This window comes from Citrus clementina, unplaced genomic scaffold (genome assembly GCF_000493195.1).
Source record: "Citrus clementina cultivar Clemenules unplaced genomic scaffold, Citrus_clementina_v1.0 scaffold_4, whole genome shotgun sequence".
Lineage (NCBI taxonomy): Eukaryota > Viridiplantae > Streptophyta > Magnoliopsida > Sapindales > Rutaceae > Citrus > Citrus x clementina.
Genome location: NW_006262274.1, coordinates 4,427,870 through 4,448,523, shown reverse-complemented (window position 1 = coordinate 4,448,523; position 20,654 = coordinate 4,427,870). Strand labels below are relative to the sequence as shown.

At 36.4% G+C, this 20,654-nt stretch overlaps 3 protein-coding genes and 1 long non-coding RNA gene across 4 annotated transcripts; all 4 read left to right on the top strand.

Annotated features, from left to right (window-relative positions):
• Positions 1-267: 267 nt before the first annotated feature.
• On the top strand, positions 268-3,974 carry LOC18045036 (golgin subfamily B member 1). The gene is made up of 2 exons (XM_024186081.1): positions 268-281; positions 2,378-3,974. Exons 1-2 carry the CDS (start codon positions 268-270, stop codon positions 3,972-3,974), a joined length of 1,611 nt encoding a protein of 536 aa, XP_024041849.1.
• Positions 3,975-4,605: 631 nt separating this feature from the next.
• Positions 4,606-6,762, top strand: LOC18045035 (protein disulfide-isomerase C17H9.14c). The gene is made up of 4 exons (XM_024186080.1): positions 4,606-4,841; positions 4,999-5,125; positions 5,288-5,389; positions 6,316-6,762. The coding sequence occupies exons 1-4, from the start codon at positions 4,606-4,608 to the stop codon at positions 6,760-6,762; spliced, it is 912 nt and encodes a 303-aa protein (XP_024041848.1).
• Positions 6,763-7,067: 305 nt separating this feature from the next.
• On the top strand, positions 7,068-8,112 carry LOC112098883. The gene is made up of 3 exons (XR_002905929.1): positions 7,068-7,236; positions 7,944-7,983; positions 8,063-8,112. It is a non-coding gene; the product is annotated as an uncharacterized LOC112098883 (long non-coding RNA).
• A 6,783-nt stretch (positions 8,113-14,895) lies between these two features.
• On the top strand, positions 14,896-16,567 carry LOC112098989 (protein disulfide isomerase-like 1-4). Its single transcript, XM_024186077.1, has 6 exons — positions 14,896-15,416; positions 15,560-15,689; positions 15,794-15,963; positions 16,078-16,171; positions 16,254-16,331; positions 16,550-16,567. Exons 1-6 carry the CDS (start codon positions 14,896-14,898, stop codon positions 16,565-16,567), a joined length of 1,011 nt encoding a protein of 336 aa, XP_024041845.1.
• Positions 16,568-20,654: the final 4,087 nt, after the last annotated feature.

Sequence of the window (20,654 nt, the reverse complement as noted above, 5' to 3'; positions counted from 1 at the left end):
TGATCGAACCTCTAATTAATTAATTTATTTATTTATTATGAGCTCAGTGCTGCTTTTACTTGCTTGCTCAAGTAAATATTTATCACTTTGCTATCAAGTGGCATTCTTAGACATGCAAAGAATTAAATGATATATGAGATGCTGCCAATTCTCTTATAGCTTCTTTCCTCAATGAGTGCAGCACTCCCCCACATTATTCTGTCAGCATCCTTCATCGGCAGAACACAGCCGCATTTGATGGCATTCTGTTTGCAAGCTTGCTGAACCATGGTGGATGGAAGGTGATTGACAAAATGCTGAGACAGGGTATTGAGTGTTAAATGAGAGTGGATGTGAAGTTTTGTTGCTTTAACTTGCGCTGGGGGTAGATTAAATAATTGCGGATTTAGGATTATTTGAATGAACTTGGACGTTGTTTCTTCAGCCAAAGCATTGGCGTCGGTTTTCATTGAGCGAAATTTTCTTTTGCTGGGCTGTATGCGTGAATATGTTGATTTCATTCAACTTTAGAAAATAGTCCTACAATGTTCAATTGCGATGAAGATTGCATTCGTAATACTTAGATTTTATGATCATGATTCTTTATCTTCTTTAGTGATAGAAAGAATCATGATCATTGCACGATACAGAGTCATCATACACTAAACTAAAATACAAGAAAACATTCAAATGCTTCAACAATCTTTCTGGTGGCACATGCCCCTTTAGCGGGAAATATATCTACAACATGCAGCCGCAACAAAAGAGAATGTCATCAACCGGATTTGGCCCCAGCAAAATCATGCAGCTGAGACAATTCCAGCACCAGTTACACTTCCACCAGCAACAATTCAAGCACCAGTAACACAAAAACACAATCAGCCGCAAGATAATTCCAGCACCAGTAACACACAAACACAATCAGCAGCAAACACAATGGAGTCTTGAAGGAACATTTAACGATACATGAAATTAATTTGTATTAATTAAAAATAAATTTATATGAAATTATTTAAATGTTTAAAAATAAATTTAAACTTATTGAAATTATTTAGAGAGAGCAAACTGCCTTGAAGGAAGCCACGATGGCTTCAGGATGGTGAAACCAAAAGGAAGCAAAGGTCAAAATCGGTAGTGAGGGGCTTAGAGAGCTCGGTCTTGAAGAAAGCAGGAGCGGCAGAGAGCTCGGTCTTGAAGGAAGCAGCAGCGGTAGAGAGCTCGGTCTTGAAGGAAGCAGCAGCGGCAGCGACCTTGAAGGAAGCGGCGATGGCTTCTAGATCGTGAAGCCAAAAGGAAGCAAAGGTTAAAATCGGCAGTGAGGGGCTTAGAGAGCTCGGTCTTGAAGAAAGCAGTAGCGGCAGAGAGCTCGGTCTTGAAGGAAGCAGCAGCGGCAGTGACCACAAGATGATAGGATTAAACGAAAAGGAAGCAAAGGTCCGTTTCTGTGGTTTGGCAAAAGAAAGGAAAGGAAGAAACATGGGTTAAACGCACCGTTTTCAATTTTATCAAAACGGTGCGTTTTAAAATTCGGGGCGTGTTTCGAGGTTAAAATCGGGGTGAATAGCAGCGCTCATAAATTAATGCTGGGCACGTTCGTTGGCAATGTTAATTACACCTTTTTAATGTTCCTTTGCTCCTTCATCAAACCATACATATTATCTGTAATTTTCCTTTCAAATTAATTGAGGAGGACATCTTAACCGTCTATATTGGCTTGAGCGTTACCAACAAAGTGTTGGCTCCACTGGCAATAGAGTCACCCTTAGGTGGTTTAATTGAGTTTGCTCCCCAGTTCAAGTCGCAGGAAAGTCGCCTTTGTTGGGAGAACTTGTGTCTCTCGGTTCAAGTGGGGACTTCTAGTCTGGGTTATGGTACGGATTTAAAGGTGCCTCCCATAGTTGGGGCCCTCCCCGGGATACCTCGTGGTTAAGACCAAAAAAAAAAATATTGACTTGAGTGTTGAACGTTTAGAACTTTTCGGGCTCTCGAAGGAAACGAAGGACAAACCAGTCATTTCAAGTAATAAAGGTCTCATAACCTTCAAATTTACAACAAATCCTATTGATTGAATGTTAAAAAATTCTATTAAAAAAAGGTAAAAAATTAACGTGAGTTCCCTAAAATTGTCAATTCCTTGTTATCTTTGCATATACGCTAATATGCATTAGTATTTAAATGAAATATAGGAATAACTCTGGTCACATCTTCAACGTATGTGTAACAAGTAACAAGTTAGAACAAGTCAATTAGATCTCCAATTTTCAAGGAAACATAAAAACAGAAGATCTCATTCACATTTCTATTGCTTCATTTTCAATAGATGAACCAAACAAAAAGAAAAAAAAAATGGCTGGTCTTTTTGGATTGCTTGAAGGCACACTAAGAATTTCTTTAACAGATGCAACAATGATGGCGACGTGGACAGAGCACACGGCAAAGTAAAGTCCAAAGATGGCGTCATTCAGCGCTTGAATGAGATATCGAAATTCTATGAACTTGCAGTAATTCAGCTAGAAGGGTGCATGAAATTTGTCCAGGAGGATGCAGACAACAACATGTTTCAAAGCTGCCATGAAAAAGTCCTGGCAGACTTGGAAGAAATTAAAGACCGTCTCCAGTGTCGCCTTCAGTATTCAGAAATGGCTCTCCGCGAAAAGGATAAGGAATTGACGGAGAGGTTCGAAAATGAGTTGAAGCTTAGGCAAGCATTGGATGCGAAGGAAAAAGAATTGGTTGCTTTGCAAAATGCTAACGTGGAGCTTGAAAGAACAAAGAGCGATGGTGTCGCTGAGCTCAGTATGAGCAGTCCTGGAAGTCGGGATGAGGATAGAGATAGTGAAATTTCTGAGTTGATGCATTCAGTTGATCAACAAGTCTTGCAAATCGAGCATGAAGTTATTGATGCGGAAAAGAATGGCGGTATTGATCACAAAAAGATTGAGCAGATGGGTTCTGATATTAATATTTTGAAAGAGACTTTGCATCAGGCTTTTGGGAAAATGCAGAATGCGATTTTTTTGTCTGAGCTGGGGCCCCAGGAGCAGCAATGGAGGTGGACTATTGAGAAGGATGCAATTTGTACATTGATTAATGGTTTTGTTAACGATTTTAAGGAGAACTTTGAGATGGAAATGAGGAAGCAAGAGAAGCAAGTTTTCATGAGCTTGAGTGAGCATTTGTCAGATTTGATGACGGAGGTTACGTGCTTGCGTAATGAGCTTGAGAGCTTTATCAATCAGAACGAGGCTCAACTGAAAGCTGCAAAAGGGAATGAGAATTTAAAATCTTCAACCAAAACTAATATTGAGAGGAATATTCCTCCGAGGCTGCGAAGATCTTTATCAGAAGGAGACAGTTGTGCCAATTTTTCCTCAAAGGTTGAAGAAGTAGAATCAGAAGAGGGTGTTGGTCAATCTGTTGCTAAGATCATAAAGAGTCACGAGTTTATTATTCGGAGAAAAAGTGAAGAGGTTAAATGGTTGAAGCGAGAAATGCTTCCAGAAAAAAGGTGTTCAAACTTAAGAAGAGAGAAGGATCCGGTTAGCCTAAAAAGAAGAATCCAAGAAGTTATTGTAAGATTGGATAATTTAATGAACTGCAATGCCAGGTTGGTTGAGACTTTTGGAGAATATGGAGGTGATCAATGGGACGAATCCTCAGCAGCAAAAAACCTATTGAAATCTGATGTGAGAAAAGAAATGAACTCGGACATTGACAATTTGGATGGTGTCTGGAAGAAAATGAATAACGCGTCAGTCGCTGATGCAGCCAATGAAGAACTACAAATTGAAATAAGGATGTTGAAAGAGGAAGTTGAAAGTAACAAGTTTGAGGCTCAGATGAGAGAGGAAATATATTATACTGTATGCAGTGAGGCAGTTAAGGGGTTTTGCTCTGCACTGGATAGGAAATTAGAACATTTCCGAGATGAATGCTCTTTAAGTGAGGATATATGCTCAGTCTTGTACCGGGAAATTTGCAAGGATTGGAATTAGAAAATTGGAAACTATAGAATTGGCAGGCTTATAACAGAAGAGGTTTCTCGTCTGTCTTTGATGAGACCTTCAGAGATGTTGTGAATACTGCGAACTACACATTTACAAAACTCTAAGAGGTTGAGGTTCCTGACAAGTCACTTAAAATAGCGGAATATTTTGTGAAGGAGAATGTGTAGATGGTTTTATTCGGGGAAACTATTGATGAGTGGAAGAAAGAGATAGATGCTTGCAACATTGAGTATCTCTTTAGACATGAGATACAGGAATTTGTTTTTCGTGAGACGATGAAAGATGCTTGCCTATGTTTCACGGAAGGAGAAGCCCGGAAGCAAGACAAAAGTTCCCCCAACAATATAGACGGAAGTTTTGAGGGAAATGGAGAGGATAGTTTTATCAAAAAACTAGATATGTTATTGAAGTGTTTGGAAGAAGATGGAGATCTAATGGTAAGTGCAAGTTCTGAAGTAAATGAACACAAGAAACAACTTGACTGGGTGGAAATGGAAACTGAACAGCTGAACGAGCATGAGATCTTTCAAGAACTGATGGATGAGGATGAGTCCACTTTTACTTCGGTGAGAAGCAAACTTGAGAAAGCCTAGATCGGTTAGCTACAAGTAAGACAATAATGAGTGAGTTGGAATCTAGTTTAGGCACAGCCGACTATGATGAAGAAAGAGTTGATAATCAAATGATTCCTGCAGATAATGTGCATGACAAAAATTCTATAACTTTCCAACAAAAAAATGAAGAGATTTCTAGAAACCAATTGGATTCCATGTTTACACCTATACTGGAGTTTTCACAAGTATTTGGAAATTTTGAGCTCCAAGCACAAGAAAAATTAGCAGACAAAGTTTTGAGGTACTTCAGTTTACATTTATATATAGTTCCCCTCAAATGCTTTAATTTAATCTTACTGTGAACATTGACTATGGCTATTTGTGTTACGATATTTATGTTCCATCAAAATTAGTTGTTTGAACAAGTGATTGACCTTTACTGCGCTACTTTTGTACAGGTTGGAAGAGATGACGCATCAATTAGATTTGCTTGTTGAGCTTGTTTCCTCAGTACAAAAGCGGGAATTACTCTACAGAACAACATTTATTAGAAGAAGCAAGAATCTCCAAAAGGCTGAAACTGAGGTTTTGAGCTGCAATTTCAGTTTTATTCACCTTAGCTTCTTTCTTTCTTTCTTTTTTTTTTTAGGATAAACAAACTGAATTTAACTTGGATTTGATGAATGTACATTTGAAGTGTGTTTCAAGCAAATTTTCTTAAGATTCATTACGCGGCTTGGATTCCAGGTGGATCTGCTGGGCGATCAAGTGGATGCACTCATAGGCTTACTTGAGAAGATATATACAACACTGCATCAACATTCACCTATATTGCAACAGCATTTCGAGGTGAGCAATGATATATTTTCTCAAAATTCTTTCATATTATATCTTGGTTTGTGATGCAACTACAACTCTATCATGTCACATTATATGCTTGTATATGTGATATTTGTAACACATATGTCTTCAACATTGTTGTTCTAATTGGCGGTAAATTTGTGCAACTCTGAAGGTCTCAGAGATACTGAAGCTGATCCATAAAGAACTAATTGGAGAAATTCATTAAGTTTATCAACAAATGTAGGTAATCCATTCACATACAAAAGGTTTATAATACAAAGTTCAAGCAGACACTTTTTAAAGATTATAAAGAGAGATGACCAAGCATGTCACATTATGGTAAGGCGTTGAGAATACAAATTAACGCCATATAGGAAGCGTGTTTATATGGCTGCAAAAGAATATTCCATTCAATTCGTTGCTTTCAAGATTCAGTGTAATCCTGTTGCATAGTGATGTTCGTAGGAACATTGGTTTCATCTGCTAGAGATTTGGATCTTGTCTTTGTCGATTGTGCTTTATAAAGCTAGTGGTGGATAGAGGGTTTCTTTCTGTCAACGGGATGTTAATAGTGTAATTTCTGAATAGAAATCAAAATAAATTTTATTATTTATTAGCTTGTTGTCTACTCTGTGAAACTACATACCAAAAAGGAGGCATTTAATTATAATTATCTTGTCACTGGCCAGCAATTCGTGGTTAAATTTGCATTGCTGACAGGATCATTGCTATAAAACAACTATTTGAAGCGTCAAGTACAAATTGCAGAGCACCTACTCAACGCCGGCTGCTCAACAATGTCAACTAAAGCTCATCTCCTTGCGCTCTCCACTACGATTTTTCTTTTGTTCATTGTGTTTCGGCTTTCGCCTTTCTGTGTTTACAAAATAGATTATGATGGAGGCTATGTATTATGTGTTTCTGTATTCAAGAAATTTCCTCCAATCTCTTCCAGAGACACCGTTGCACCATTAGATTCTTATGAAAGTTTCAAAGATCGAAAGTACAATTTAACTCCGGCTATTGATGAAAAAGAAAATGCAGTGAATTTAAGTGACAAGAATTTTAGTGATGTTCTAGCCAAGAATCAGCATGTGATGGTGGCTTTTTATGCACCATGGTGCTTCTGGAGCAAGAAACTGGCTCCAGAATATAAAGCCGCTGCCACTGAGCTGAAGGGCAAAGCAGTGCTAGCAAAAGTTGATGCTATCAACGAGATCGAGTTGGCAAAAAGATGGGGAATTCAAGGATATCCAACCATTTATTTCTTTGTTAATGGAGTACATGTGGATACTTACTACCATGACAGGAAGAAGCGAGTTTTTTTGGAACAGGGGTTTTCTTTTGTTGGATCTTTTTGTTCAATATGGCCCTTTTAAATCTGTTATAGTTGTTGAGAAGTGGGAAAAGTGAAAAGGGGCAAGTCTATTATATGCTCGTGCATTTGTTAATAACGAGATCGTTTTTATTTTGAAGGGATGATATTGTGAATTATATAAAGACGAAGATGGCCGGTGATCTTTACATTGTGATGACAACAGAGAATGCAGAGCACTTATTGACAGCTCAATCTACAATTGCTTTGGGATTCCTTAACTCTATAAAGGTCCATACTCACTCATATGATTTGAGCAATTGCCTTAGTGTTTCCCTTAACATCTGTTACTGTTATGACAAAAAATTTTAGGGCCTGGAAGGTGAAGTGCTTGCGGCTGCATCAAAACTGCATCCTGATGTTTTATTCTTCCAAACTACTAGAGCTGATGTTGCAAAGATGTTTCTGATTGACCCAGAAATCAAACGCCCTGCTCTAGTCTTGCTGGAAAAGGAGTCTAAACAGCTTAGCCACTTTGGTTCGTAAAACAAATAATCTCTCCAATGATTTTGAGTGCTTCAAATGGAAGATTTATACACAATGGCGGATCTAAAAAAATAATTTAGCGGGGGCTAAATTAGATAATAGTAAAATATAAAAAATTAAAATTTTGAATATATAAAATATTTATAATTAGTCTCTACGCATTTTTATATTTTAAAAATGTTATGCAATAGACTTATTATCAATATTATTAAATTTATTGTTTCTTATATAGACAACCAAACTATCACTTATCTCATCTGATTCCAAAGATGATCATTCATGAGTTTTATTACTGAAAATGTTCGTTCTACTATTATTATATAAATTGGAAGAATTAACCATATTTTTTAGAATATAAAATATTTTGAGTAGTGGGCTATCATTATTTTTAATTAAAATATATATTTTTATATTTTTTTAAAGTCAAAGTTTAAATTTTATGGGTTTTACATTTTATAGTGACTATTTTAATAAATTTAATGGGGTTAATTAAAAAATTAAAAAAAATTCTTTTATTTTTAAATTTTTTTTTTGGCCAATGGGGGCTTGAGCCCCCACTAGTCATGTGCTGCATCCGCCTCTGTTTATACATGCCCTGTCCGTTTTTTGCTTCATTTTCTCAGATGGTTCTTTTACTATATCAGTAATTGATGATTTCATATCATCGAATAAGATTCCTCCGATGATTACTTACTCCAGGGAAACTACTCCATTGATTTTAAATTCCCCCTTGAAATTGGTAATTATCATTTTACATCTTTTCCTCGGGAAAATGTGAAAGATTTATGGTTTGAACATGTTCCTGAATTTGTTCTCAGTTATGGCTTTTTGCGGCTGTGCATGATTCTGAGGCTAAATCAATATTTCAAGAGACAGTTAGAGCTTTCAAAGGCAAGGTAAATGCAGAGACTTGTATTTAGTAGATTAATCTCTGTAGCGAGCTCAAGCAAAACTTGTTGAAACTTGATAACTGAAAGCCATTTAAATTAATTGTCTGTCAACATAATTTTATTATTATGATTTTATATTATCTTGATCACTGTTTGCCAGCTTCTCTTTGTGTATTCGCAAATGTACCCGAAACTTAAGGGACAAATTTCTGACTATTTCGGTGTCACAGGTCATACTTCAAGAGTGAGTTTCCTGCTTTACCTTGATTCTGTGAAATCTTTATGATTGCGGTGTAGCTTTTGTCTTATACATCAATATGAAAAAATGGGTTACTGTACAAATTTACTTGCAGGTAATTGCTGTCGCTAGCATTCGTAAACGCAAGAAGTATGTATTGAATGGTGAACTGACCCTGAGCAATGTAAAGGTTTGCATTCTTTTCACCATAATTGTTATTATATATTTTTTTCCTAATGCAGAAAAATGGCTTAAGATTCACAATTTTGTCATGATTTGAGATCCTACAGTCATTTGCATTGGATTTCTTGGGAGACAAGTTCAGGAACCAACAGTCAAAAACAGCTCTTTCTCAAATACAACTTCAGCAAAAGTCATTAACTAGACTTCCAGTACCAGATATGATGACTAAAGAAGCAATTTAGTGTATATGATTCAATTTCCCTTTCCCACAAAATGATTGGATGCAATAAGAAGTGTTGTTTAACTTAGATATTCCAGTTAATCACTATTCGTGCCTTCATATGTTTAACGGCAGAGGTCACATTAAATAATGGCATATGTTCTATATATAAAAATATCTATCAGACCTTTAATTATATTCATTTAACTCATTGATAACCGCATTCAATAGATAAACATCAATTGATAACCAAAATGATCAAGCACCTTGTTAGATTGCAAGAAAAGTAAGAGCAAATTTTTATTATTTTTTCTCATGAAACACGTTGTACGTTCTAATACAAAGAACAAACTACCAAAATCAAGAACTTTTGGGTTATATTTTTCTATTAAGAGAACGTGGCACAAATGGTACTGATACGCTTGTCCTGCAACACAAGCAAATCAACTCAACAAAACACTGTTCGAGATTGGCAATGCTGTATCATTCCCTGAGGCTTGAAAAATCACATTGTCCTCAAGGTGAAATCAGGATAGAGGTGCGAAAACTCAAAGAAATCTTCCTAGGTGGCATTTTCTAGAGCGCTATCTGACTACTGCACCAGAACATGTTGAACTTCTTTCCCATGACGCAAGACTATCTATGTGGCACAAATAGTAGCTGGGTATAAGAGTGGTCGATTGTTGATGCTATCACGAGGTAAGGGTAACCCATTGATAGGGCTGGAACGCTGAAGGGTTTGAGCATTGAAATATGGAAGACATAATGAATTTTGCAATCTAACGGAAGGTTCAGCTTGTATGCCACTGGCTCGACATGTTCCAATACTGTAAATGGTCCGTAATACCTCTTCGCTAACTTCAGGGATGCTCGTTGAGCTAAAGATGTCTGTCGATATGGTTGAAGGCGGACAAGCACACGATCTCCTTTATTGAGTTGGAGTTCACGCTGATGGGCATTAGCCTTTTGTGTCATTCAATGCTGAGCTTGGCGTAAATTCTCCTTTAAGAAGCGCAAGAGAGCATCTCGCTCTGTCAGCGCATCATTGAGAGCTTGGATTAAAGTAGAGCCCTTAGAGTAAGCTAGGATAGTAAGTGGATTACGCCCATACAATGCCTGGAATGGTGTCATCTTGAGACCACTGTGATAGCTGGAGTTGTAACTGAACTCTGCCTAGTAGAGTAGAGAGACCAACGATTGTGGTTTTTCTTGAGTGAAAGCTAGTAAATATTGTTCAAGCCTGCGGTTCACAACTTCGGATTGCCAATCAGTCTGCGGATGATAGGCTATGCTATGCCTTAGGGAAATGCCACTTAGTTCAAAAAGCTTCTTCAAAAAATTGCTCATAAAAATTGGATCACGATCCGACACAATGGAACTAGGAAAACTATGGAGTTTAACAACCATGTTAGCAAATAAGTCTGTTGCCGTCATAACTGAAAATTGAGAAGGTAGAGCTCTAAAATGTGTTGATTTAGTTAGACAGTCCACAACGACAAGGATAGTAGTGAGCCCTCGTGATAGTGGCAAGCCCGTAATGAAATCTATAGTGACCTTATCCCATACTAACAATTGAATAGGTAGTGGTTGTAACAACCCTGCTGGGGCTTGAGTTGATTGCTTGATTTGTTGGCAGGTTAGGCAAGCAGCTATAAATTTTTCAACATTAGTTCTCATCTTATGCCAATAAAATGCCGAAGCTAAGCGAACCAAGGTTCATTTTATACTAGCATGTCCAGCCCATGGGGTAGCATGAAATTCGTGGAGCAAGATTGAATTCAAGGAGGATTGAGAGCTAACATAATAGTGGTGGCGGAAGAAAAGTAATCCATCATAAATAGAAAAATCAAGGGAGAGCTCACTTGTGGCAAAGTGCTTATGAAAGAGTACCAAGTTTGGACAAGTGGTATTCTCCAAGCGTAGAGTTTCTAACAAGTCAAAAGTTGGACTGGAAACCAATAGCAAATAGGCAGAGTATCTCTTGGGTGCCTCCACAGGCTCATCTTCATGCACGCGAGACAAAGCATCAACTACCTGGTTTGCTCGACTGGGCTTGTATTCAATCTTAAAGTGATAACCAATCAATTTTCGGATATACACCTGCTGGTTAGGTGTTTGGATAACTTGTTGCAGAAGTTCCTTGATACTTTTGTGATCGGTGCGAATAATGAAAAAACGACCAAGAAGATATTGTCGCCACTAGTGGATAACCTCGGCAGTGGCATGTAACTCCTTGATATATGTTGATGCCACTTGAAGTTTTGGTCCCAACTTTTTACTAAAGTAGGAGATTGGGTGGTTGTCTTGCATAAACGCTACACCAATACCGACATTTGATGCATCGGTCTCAATGATGAAATCCAACTCGACGTTTGGTAATCGCAATACCGGGACTTCCACCATAGCTTGTTTGAGGGCCTCAAATGTGATGGTTGCTGTTAGAGTCCAATTGAAAACATCTCTACATAATAAGTCAGTGAGGGGTGTAGCAATAGAAGCATATCATTTAATAAAACACCTGTAATAGGCCATGAGGCCAAGTAACCCTCGCAATTGTTTCAAGGACGTCGGTGGTGGCCAGTTGACCATGGCTGTAATTTTCTGTAGATCTGCACGAACAGCTCCAGTAGAAACCAAATGACCCAAATACTTAATTGTTTCTTGGCAGAAAAGGCATTTGGAAAGTTTGATGAAGAAATAATGACTATGTAAGCAACTTAAAACTTGCTCCAAGTGAGAGACATGATCAGCCAAAGATGAACTATACACCAATATATCAAAAAAGAAAAAAAAACAACGACAAATTTACGTAAGAATGCAGCAAAAATTTGATTCATGGTAGCTTGAAATGTAGATGGAGCATTCGTCAAGCTGAAAGGCATCACAAGAAACTCGTAGTGCCCTTCATGAGTTCGAAAAGCTATCTAGTATATGTCTCTGTTGTGCACTCGAATCTGGTGATAACCAGCCCTCAAGTCTAATTTGCTGAAAATGGTTGCACCACCCAATTCATCCAGTAGTTCATAAATTGTTGGAATAGAAAATTTATCCTTGATAGTAACCGCATTTAAGGCACGATAGTCCACACAAAAGCGATAGGTGCCATCCTTTTTTTTCACTAGTAACACCGGGGAAGAAAAAGGGTTGTGGCTTGGTTTTATTACACCTTGCTCCAACATTTCGCGAATTAACTTCTCCATCTCTGTTTTTTGGAAGTGAAGATAGCGATAAGGCCGAACATTCACTGGTTTTGTGTTTGGTAGTAGGAGAATTCTATAGTTAATGAAATAGTGTGAGGAAAGGCCTGTTGAGGGGCGGAATAAGTTGTGAAATTTGTAAAGGAGGTGAGAAATCAGAGTGGGCAGTGAAACTGGAAGTTCTAAGTCTCCGGAGCCTCCATCTTGCTGCGAATGTATTTATTGTAGCTCAAATAGGTTCTGAACAGTTGTGCTATGCATAAGGGCTTGAAATTGGTTAAAAGTAATTAAACTCGGTGAATTGGTGACGTCCCCACAAAGGCTGACCAATTTCCCATCCCAATAGAAGTTGATCGTCATGGCGGCATAGTCATGAGACACCCTCTCTAAGCGTTGAAGCCACTGAATACCCAAAACCACATCCGACCCCTCAATTGGTAAAACAAATAAGTCCAAAGTAAATGCATAATCTTGCATAGTCAGAGCCACTTGCAGACAATATAGTTGGCATACCAAGAAGTCACCATTGCCAATATAAACTCGAAAATGAGTCGTGGGTTGAATAGGAAGTCCCAATCGTTCAGCAAACACAGGTTTAATAAAATTGTGGGTACTCCTACTATTAATAAGCACTTGAAAGCAGTGGTTACCAACCTTGCCAATCAGTCAAAGTGAATGGGGATTCACCTGCACCACGAGGGCGTTCAAGCTTGAAATATCTGTCGGTACCATTTCCTTGAATGGCTCCGCCATGGCCAACTTCATAGTATCCTCATTTTCATCATCGCCAGTCCCCATAAGAATAAAAAACTTACTACGATAGTGATGGTTTGTGCTATACTTTTGATCACAGTTATAACACAATCATTTTTTTCGTTTGTCTCGTAATTCAGCTGGAGTGAGGCGGCGAACTGGTAAATTTGGTGTAGGTAAAAGGGCTAGAAGGTTTGTTTGTTTAGGAGGTTGGTGTGTTGTAGGAGCTACAGGGGAACTGTTTGTGGTGGGGGTAGGAACAGGCACATGTGAAGGTGGAGGAATTTTGCTGATGGATGGAATGGTCATAGTTGGGGCCGACGGTGGGGGCCATTTAGTCCAAGGGCAGCCACTCATTTTAGCCTCCTCTAAACGAGCTTCATTAGCTTTTGCGAGAGTAAAGACATCTATCAGAGATGTGGGGCGGGAAAACATCAACTCCTTGCGAATATCTGTTCTCAAACAATGATAAAAAAACTAATCAACAAGGGTTCAGAGATTCCAGTGACCTTATTCATCAAATCTTTAAAGGCTGACTGAAACTTTGCGACTATGGTGGTTTGTGTAAGTTTGGAAAGTGTACCTTGAGGATTGTCATACATTGAAGCACCAAACTGATGTTTCAAACTAATTAGAAAATCTTTCCATGTTGTTATTAGTTTGTTCGCCTTCATCCATTGGTACCAGGCTACCGCTCTCCCCTCCATGTGAAATGCGATGATGCGAAGGCGCAAGTGCTTTGGAGTTTCATGGAAATCGAAAAACTCTTCAATACGAAACACCCACCCATTCGGGTCAGAGCTATCAAACTTGGGAACCTCCATTTTCATTTATTGTAATACCAGCGAGAGATCGGTGTGTCCTGAATACCCCTCCGCAACTAGAGAAGAGCGATGTGCAGAACCTGATGATGCAACCAAAACACTTGAAGACCCTTGGATATGAGAACGTAGATCCTCAAGATGAAAATCCACTGTGGACATGTACTGCTACAAGTTTTGATGAATCGCAATTGTTTGGCCTTCAAATTGCGTTTGGAGTGCCTTCATTGATGCCAACACCTCTGAATCAGCCATGGAAAAGTCAATGAAAGCACCAATGATACGCTTGTCCTACAACACAAGCAAATCAACTTAACAAAACACTCTTGGAGCGAGTGCCAGCTCCAAATAAAAAAGAATTAAGAGCAGAACATAGATTAAGAAGAAAGAAAATTCTAGAGAAGAAAGAGAACTGAGTATTTTCATTCCTTTGCTTTTTAAACCTTACAATGCTTATATGCTTCACCTCTAACAACCTCTAACAAAATCTCTAACAGAAGATGGTTACAAAAAATAGCAATTGTAAAGCTAAAAGAAAATATCAAACTGATAAAAGATTTTAGAAAGGAATCCACAACTTCCTGCTCCTCAAACAACATAATCCTTTAGTCAGCTGGGTGATTTTCTCATTCGCGATGGGCCTGCAACAGGTTTTGTGTTGGGCCTAGTTGTATCTTCCTCCTGGTGTGATTCAGCCCGTTCTTCAAAGGATTCCGCAAGATATGGATTGGGCACACAGAGATGTTTCTCATTTTTGAACTCAAAAGAAATGTCACTCTAGTCCCAATTGAAATGAGAAAGCAAGAGAAGCAAGTTTCCGTTAGTATGTGATATTTGCAACAATATGTTTTTGACATTTTGTTCCAATTGGTGGTGAATTTGTGTAACTCTGCATACGTCTCAGAAATACTGAAGTTGATCCAGAAAGAAATAATTGGAGAAGTTAATTAAATTTGTGAACCAATGTAGGTATTCCATTCACGTACAGAAAGTTTCTAATACAAATTCCAAGCGGATGCTTTTTAAAGATTATAATAAGAGATGATCAAGATTCAGTGACAGTACTGTTCCATAGTGATGTTCACAGAAGCATGTGGATCTTGCCTTCATCGATTGTGCTTTGTCAGGCTAGAGGGTTCCTTTCTATCAACAATGTGTTAACAATGTAATTTCTGAAAAGAAATCAAGATAACTTTTTAAAAAAAAATATTTTTAGCCTTTTGTTTGCATCTTTGAAAATAAATAACACAAGGAGCATTTAATTACTTTTCTCTTGTCATTAGCCAACAATTGTTTGAAGATTTCAAGTACAAATTACAGAACACCTACTCTAGGCCGGCTGCTCAACAATGTCAACAAAAGCTTATCTCCTTATGCTCTCCACCACAATATTTCTTTTGTTTATTCTTTTTCGGCTTTCGCCTTTCTGTGTTTACAAAATAGATTATGATGGAGGCTATGTATTGTGTGTTTCCGTATTCAAGAAACTCCCTCCAATCTCTTACGGAAACACGGTTGAACTTTCAGATTCTTACAACAGTTTCAATGATCAAAAGCACAAGTTGCCACCGGCAATTGATGAAAAAGAAGATGTGGTGGTGAAACTAAGTGACAAGAATTTTAATCATGTTATAGCCAAGAATCAGCATGTGATGGTGCTTTTTTATGCACCATGGTCCCCCCAGAGCAAGAAACTTGCTCCAGAATATGAAGCCGCTGCCACTGAGCTGAAGGGAAAATCAGTGCTAGCAAAAGTTAATGCTATGAGCGTGATAGAGTTAGCGAAAAAATGGAGAATTCAAGCATACCCAACTGTTTATTTCTTTGTTAATGGAGTGCGTGTGAATACTTATTATTATAGCAGGACGAAGTGAGTTTTCTTTTTGTTCTTTGAACATTTGTTTTCTTTTGTTGGATTTTTTTTTGTTCAATATAACCCTTCTAAATCTGTTTGGTTGTTGAGAAAGTGTGCAAAATGAATAACCTAACCTAACACAAATTTTGGTTTTGAAGGGATGCTATTGTGAATTATATAAAGACTAAGATGTCTGGTGATCTTTACACCTTGATGAAAATAGAGAAAGCGGAGCACTTACTAACAGCTGAATCTACAATTGCTTTGGGATTCCTTGACTCTTTAAAGGTCCACTCCCACTCACATAATATGAGCAATTTCTTAGACTGTTTCTATTTTAACATCTCTTATTGAATCATAAATGTTACAAAAGACTCAATTTTGTTTGTTAGGGCACGGAAAATGAAAAGCTTGCGGCCGCATCAAAGCTGCATCCTGATGTTATATTCTTTCAAACTACTAGAGCTGATGTTGCAAAGATGTTTCTGATTGACCCAGAAATCAAACGCCCTGCTCTAGTCTTGCTGGAAAAGGAATCTAAACAGCTTAGCCACTTTGCTTTGTTTTAGAAGTTATCTCTCTGCAAATGATTATGAGTGCTTCAAAATGGAAAATTTACACAAGCCTTGTGCATTTTTTGCTCCATTTTCTGAGATGGTCCATTTACTGATGCAAGAATTTATGACTTCATATCATTGAATAAGATTCCTCCGATGATTACTTACACCAGGGAAACTGCTGCATTGATTTTAGATTCCCGCTTGCAAGAGGTAATTATTAGTTTACATCATCTTTACCTTGGAAAAATTAAAAAATTTTCAGGTCTTAACGAGTTCATAAATTTGTTCTCAGTTATGGCTTTTTGCCACTGTTCATGATTCTGAGACTAAATCAATATTTCAAGAGGCAGCCAAAGCTTTTAAAGGAAAGGTAAATATAGAGATGTAGGGAGATCAAGCAAAATTTTGTCGAAACTTGGTTAACAGAAACCCACTGAAATTAATAGCCTTTCAAAATAATTATCATTATGATCTTAAATAATAATTGATGAAATTAATTGTTTGCCAGCTTCTCTTTGTGTATTTTCAAATGGACTTGTTGCATGCAAACTGATAGGAGACAAATTTCTGATTATTTTGGCATCACAGGTCACGCTCCAAGAGTGAGTTCCTTGCTTTATCTTCAGATTCTGTTAAATCTTTATGAATGCTTTTTTTTTTTAATTTCCTCCGTAATTAAATACGAAAAATTGGGTTGCTATGCAAATTTCAATGCAGGTAATTGCTGTCAATGGCTTTTTCAATGGCGAGAAGTATGTATTGAATGGTGAATTGACCCTAAGCAACATAAAGGTGTGCATATTTTTCACCCTTCATTATTATTATATGTATATCTTTCCTAATGCTGAATAATAATAGATGAAGATTCAAGATTCTGTCGTGATATGAGCTTTTTACTTGTTCTTGCAGTCATTTGCATTGGATTTCTTGGAAGACAAGTTAAGGAGCCAGCAGTCAGATACAACTCTACTGGAAAATAAGAAGGGTTATTAAAGAAGCATTTTAGGGTATCTGATCCAATTTCTATTTCCCACAAAATGATTACGACAAAAGTGGCTGGGCACAAAAACAATTGTTGTTGTCTGTAACTTAGACATCAGAAGTACGAAATTTTAGTTATGACTATATATATATATATTCGTGGCATTAGATTTGATCTTTTAAATTAGAATGTGGATTCTTTTGCTTTGACTACTTGTATGTGCATGGCCATGGGCAAATTCAATTATGGCATTATTTTATGTGTACAAAATATCTAGAAAACTGTTAATTCTCTTAACTCGTTGATACAAATGAACAGATAAAACATCAATTTGATGACTAAAAAGATCAAGCATCAGGTGGCACTGCAAGAAAACAACAGAAATGTTTAATATTTTTTTTTTCTCATATAGAACACACCGTACGTTGCAATACAAAGCGCAAACTACCAAAATCAAGAACTTTTGGGTGATTTGTATCTATTGAAAGAAGGTGACACAATGGCTAAATCTGAACGGAAAATTTTACTAAATCTCCGCAATATCATAGATTAAGCTATTCTCTAAATTAACTCAATTCAAGAAAGTGAATCACAATCAAACTGAAAAATCAAGTATTAAATACATGAAATTAAAAATTAAAAAATTGCAAACTTTTTAGAATTCTACAGTGTTATTATCACAAAGACAAAAGCCACATGGGTCTCATAAACTAGACACATGAAGTTCCGGTTAGTCTAAAATGAATATAATATTCTTCAATTTATAGAAAATGATAAAGAGACAGAACTGACGTATTACTGCCCATTTAACGTGTTAATTAATTAAATTATTATTATTTCAGTACTGTTGTTTTCGTCAGTATTTTGTCTATTTTTTTTAATTCGATTAATTCTATCAAATGTTTCATGCAAAGGTTTTATTATGTAAAGGCAAGAACTAGGGCGATTACTAATTTTATCATCAAAAAAATTTCTGAATGGTACAATATCACCACTCTTTTAGAAATTCTCCAAGGTCCATTAGCCGGCTATATATCATCTTGCTCACACGATAATCCGAAATTAGAAAGCAATGGGAATGGCAAAATCATTTCTACTTCTTATACTTTCAATTCTTCTCCGCTGCAAAATCTTAACCTTCACACCTCTCTCTCAAAAATATTGCAATAATTTGCCATCAGTACCAAATCAATTCTACACCAAAGCCGTACTAAACCTGGCATTCCTCGAGCCCAAGCAACAAAACGATGACGTATTACCCAGCCATCGGATATATTAGCACTCCTCGCTCTGTCAATCGCAAGATGCTGCCACCACCAGAACTCATCAAGATGCTGCAAGAAATTTCACAAAAAATCTCACTTATGTACCCAGACAATGAAATAGAGATGATATATTATAAATATATCCTTATGTTGGAATAAAATCTAAACTGTAATAGAGAATTAATCTAAGTTAGTCCCAATAAATTTGTGATTTTAAATATTAGTAGATCTCATGTACCAACATATTATTTAGTATTTAAAAAAGAAACATCAATGTAAGGCCTTCCTATTTGTATAATAGACCAAATCTATTTTTCTATTTTCTAAAAGCAAAAAAAGAAAAAAAAAAGTCTTCTCTAAATAAACTCAGTTAATTAGACAAAGTAAATCATAATATCAAACTAAAAATCACATGATTTCAAAAAAAATAAAAAATAAAGATCACTTTATGTCTTGTTAAGAAAAACAAAACAAAAAAGGGGTCCTAGAAGACTTTTTTTTTTTTCTCAGAATTGTACAATTTGACTCGTTTGACTTTTGAGAAATACCATAATATTCAAACACAAAAGCCACATAGGTCTCTAAACTGGTAAACAAGACATAATAAAATAATGATACATGTATTGAAAATATCATACAATTTAGTACAAAAAGTACAAAAGACAAAAAAAAAAATTGTTCTCTGGTTATTTTATCTATCTTTCAGTGATGGTGAGCTATTTTTTATACTACTTTTTGTAAGCATATCATTGTCGGATGGTATCCTTAACTTTATCAAGCAACAATTCACTTCATACAAGATTTCATGTTATCAAAGGCAAGAAGTAGGGCGAATACTTAGATTTTATCTTCAGAGAACATGATCATCTTTCTCAACACTTTTTTGAATATCATAAAAAGCAATAACTAAATGACAACAGCCACTACAAGAAATTTGATTTTTTAAGATGCCTTCTTCTATGACTTTTGCAGCTTTTGTCATAAAATAATATTTATTATGACGATTGTTTTTTAAAATCGTAGCCAATAATCTCATCTTGGCTTATGTTATATTTTGTAATCAATAATATTTATTTTACGACCCAGTAATTTGTCACCTAATCAAATATTTTATGACAAACATAAAATTAGTCGCAAAAGGACATGCATTTTTTTTTGCTTAAAAACTTCCCTCCAAAATTTGACCATTTTCTGACAAAATATCATCTTTTATGATAAAAAAATACGGTAGCAAAATTTAATTATAGGTGACATTATTATTTCGTAACTGAAGAAGAGATGTGAAATTGATCAAATAATTTGTGACAGAAAAATATTAGTCTCCAAAACTAATATGGATTTGATTAATTTTAAGACCCTTTTTTTTTGTCATAGATAATTACTTACTGTAACAAAACTAAAAAATAATAGTCTAAAATTTTGTCTTGAGTAATATTGTATTTCATGACCATTTTTTCAGAGACAAATTATTTAGTATCTGATTAATTTTTTTATGACGAAAATTACGTCACTAAAAAAAAAAGAGAATAATAATTGATATTTTTTCTTTTTCAGAGAGACATTATTGTTTAGCTTCATACAAATTTTGGTTAACAATGCTAGATTAATAAAAATTAAAATAATAGCCTAAAAATAATTAACTTGGATTAATAAAAAATGATGATTGACTTTTTTTTCTTCAAACCATTGATAATAACCTTATAATTGCTTCTTTTTTATTTTTAGAAGGACCTTATAATAGTTATTTAAGTTGGATATATATATTAGAAAAAATAAAACTTAAATAAAACCTAAATTTTCAGAGACACATTAAGTGGCCACTTCACGTTCAAAACTACCCAACGTTATCTTCCCAACACCCCAACCCCTCTTCCAATTGCTGGTGTGTGTGAATGATTATTTCAAGATTAGTTTAACAAATAGTCGTCTTTACCTATTGTTTTCAACTGATTTTGGGGTAAGAAAAGCCAAACCAGTCTAGAACAATAAATTTATATTTTTGGGGGAGATGGGGTACCTCACTGGTTTGTTGTGTGCGGTGTGGTGTATCTAAAATCCGGGGGAGGTGAGAAGGGGAGAGAGAGAGTAGTAACAATGGTGGAATGTCAGAAACAAGAGAGGTGTCCTTCCAAATGAGCTTCACGCCTGCAAAAAGTGAAATTGAGGTTAGAGGTGAAGCCGGGGTACCCCGGCTTCACACTCCGACGCTCAAGTTAGCAAACTCAAGCTTTTATGGTAAAGAGAGCTGGCCAGCCCTCTGTAAATTTAGGGTTTAAGGTTGAAGAAAACCTCTATTTTCGGAGTGTGAGTGTTAATGGTGAGTGAGAACATGATGGAGAATGAAACCTAGGCACCTTTATATATGGAGTACCTCAGCTGCCACGTGGCATACCCTTTTTGGCTAACGTCCTTTTACCTCTTTTATAATTGTTTTTGGGCCGTTATT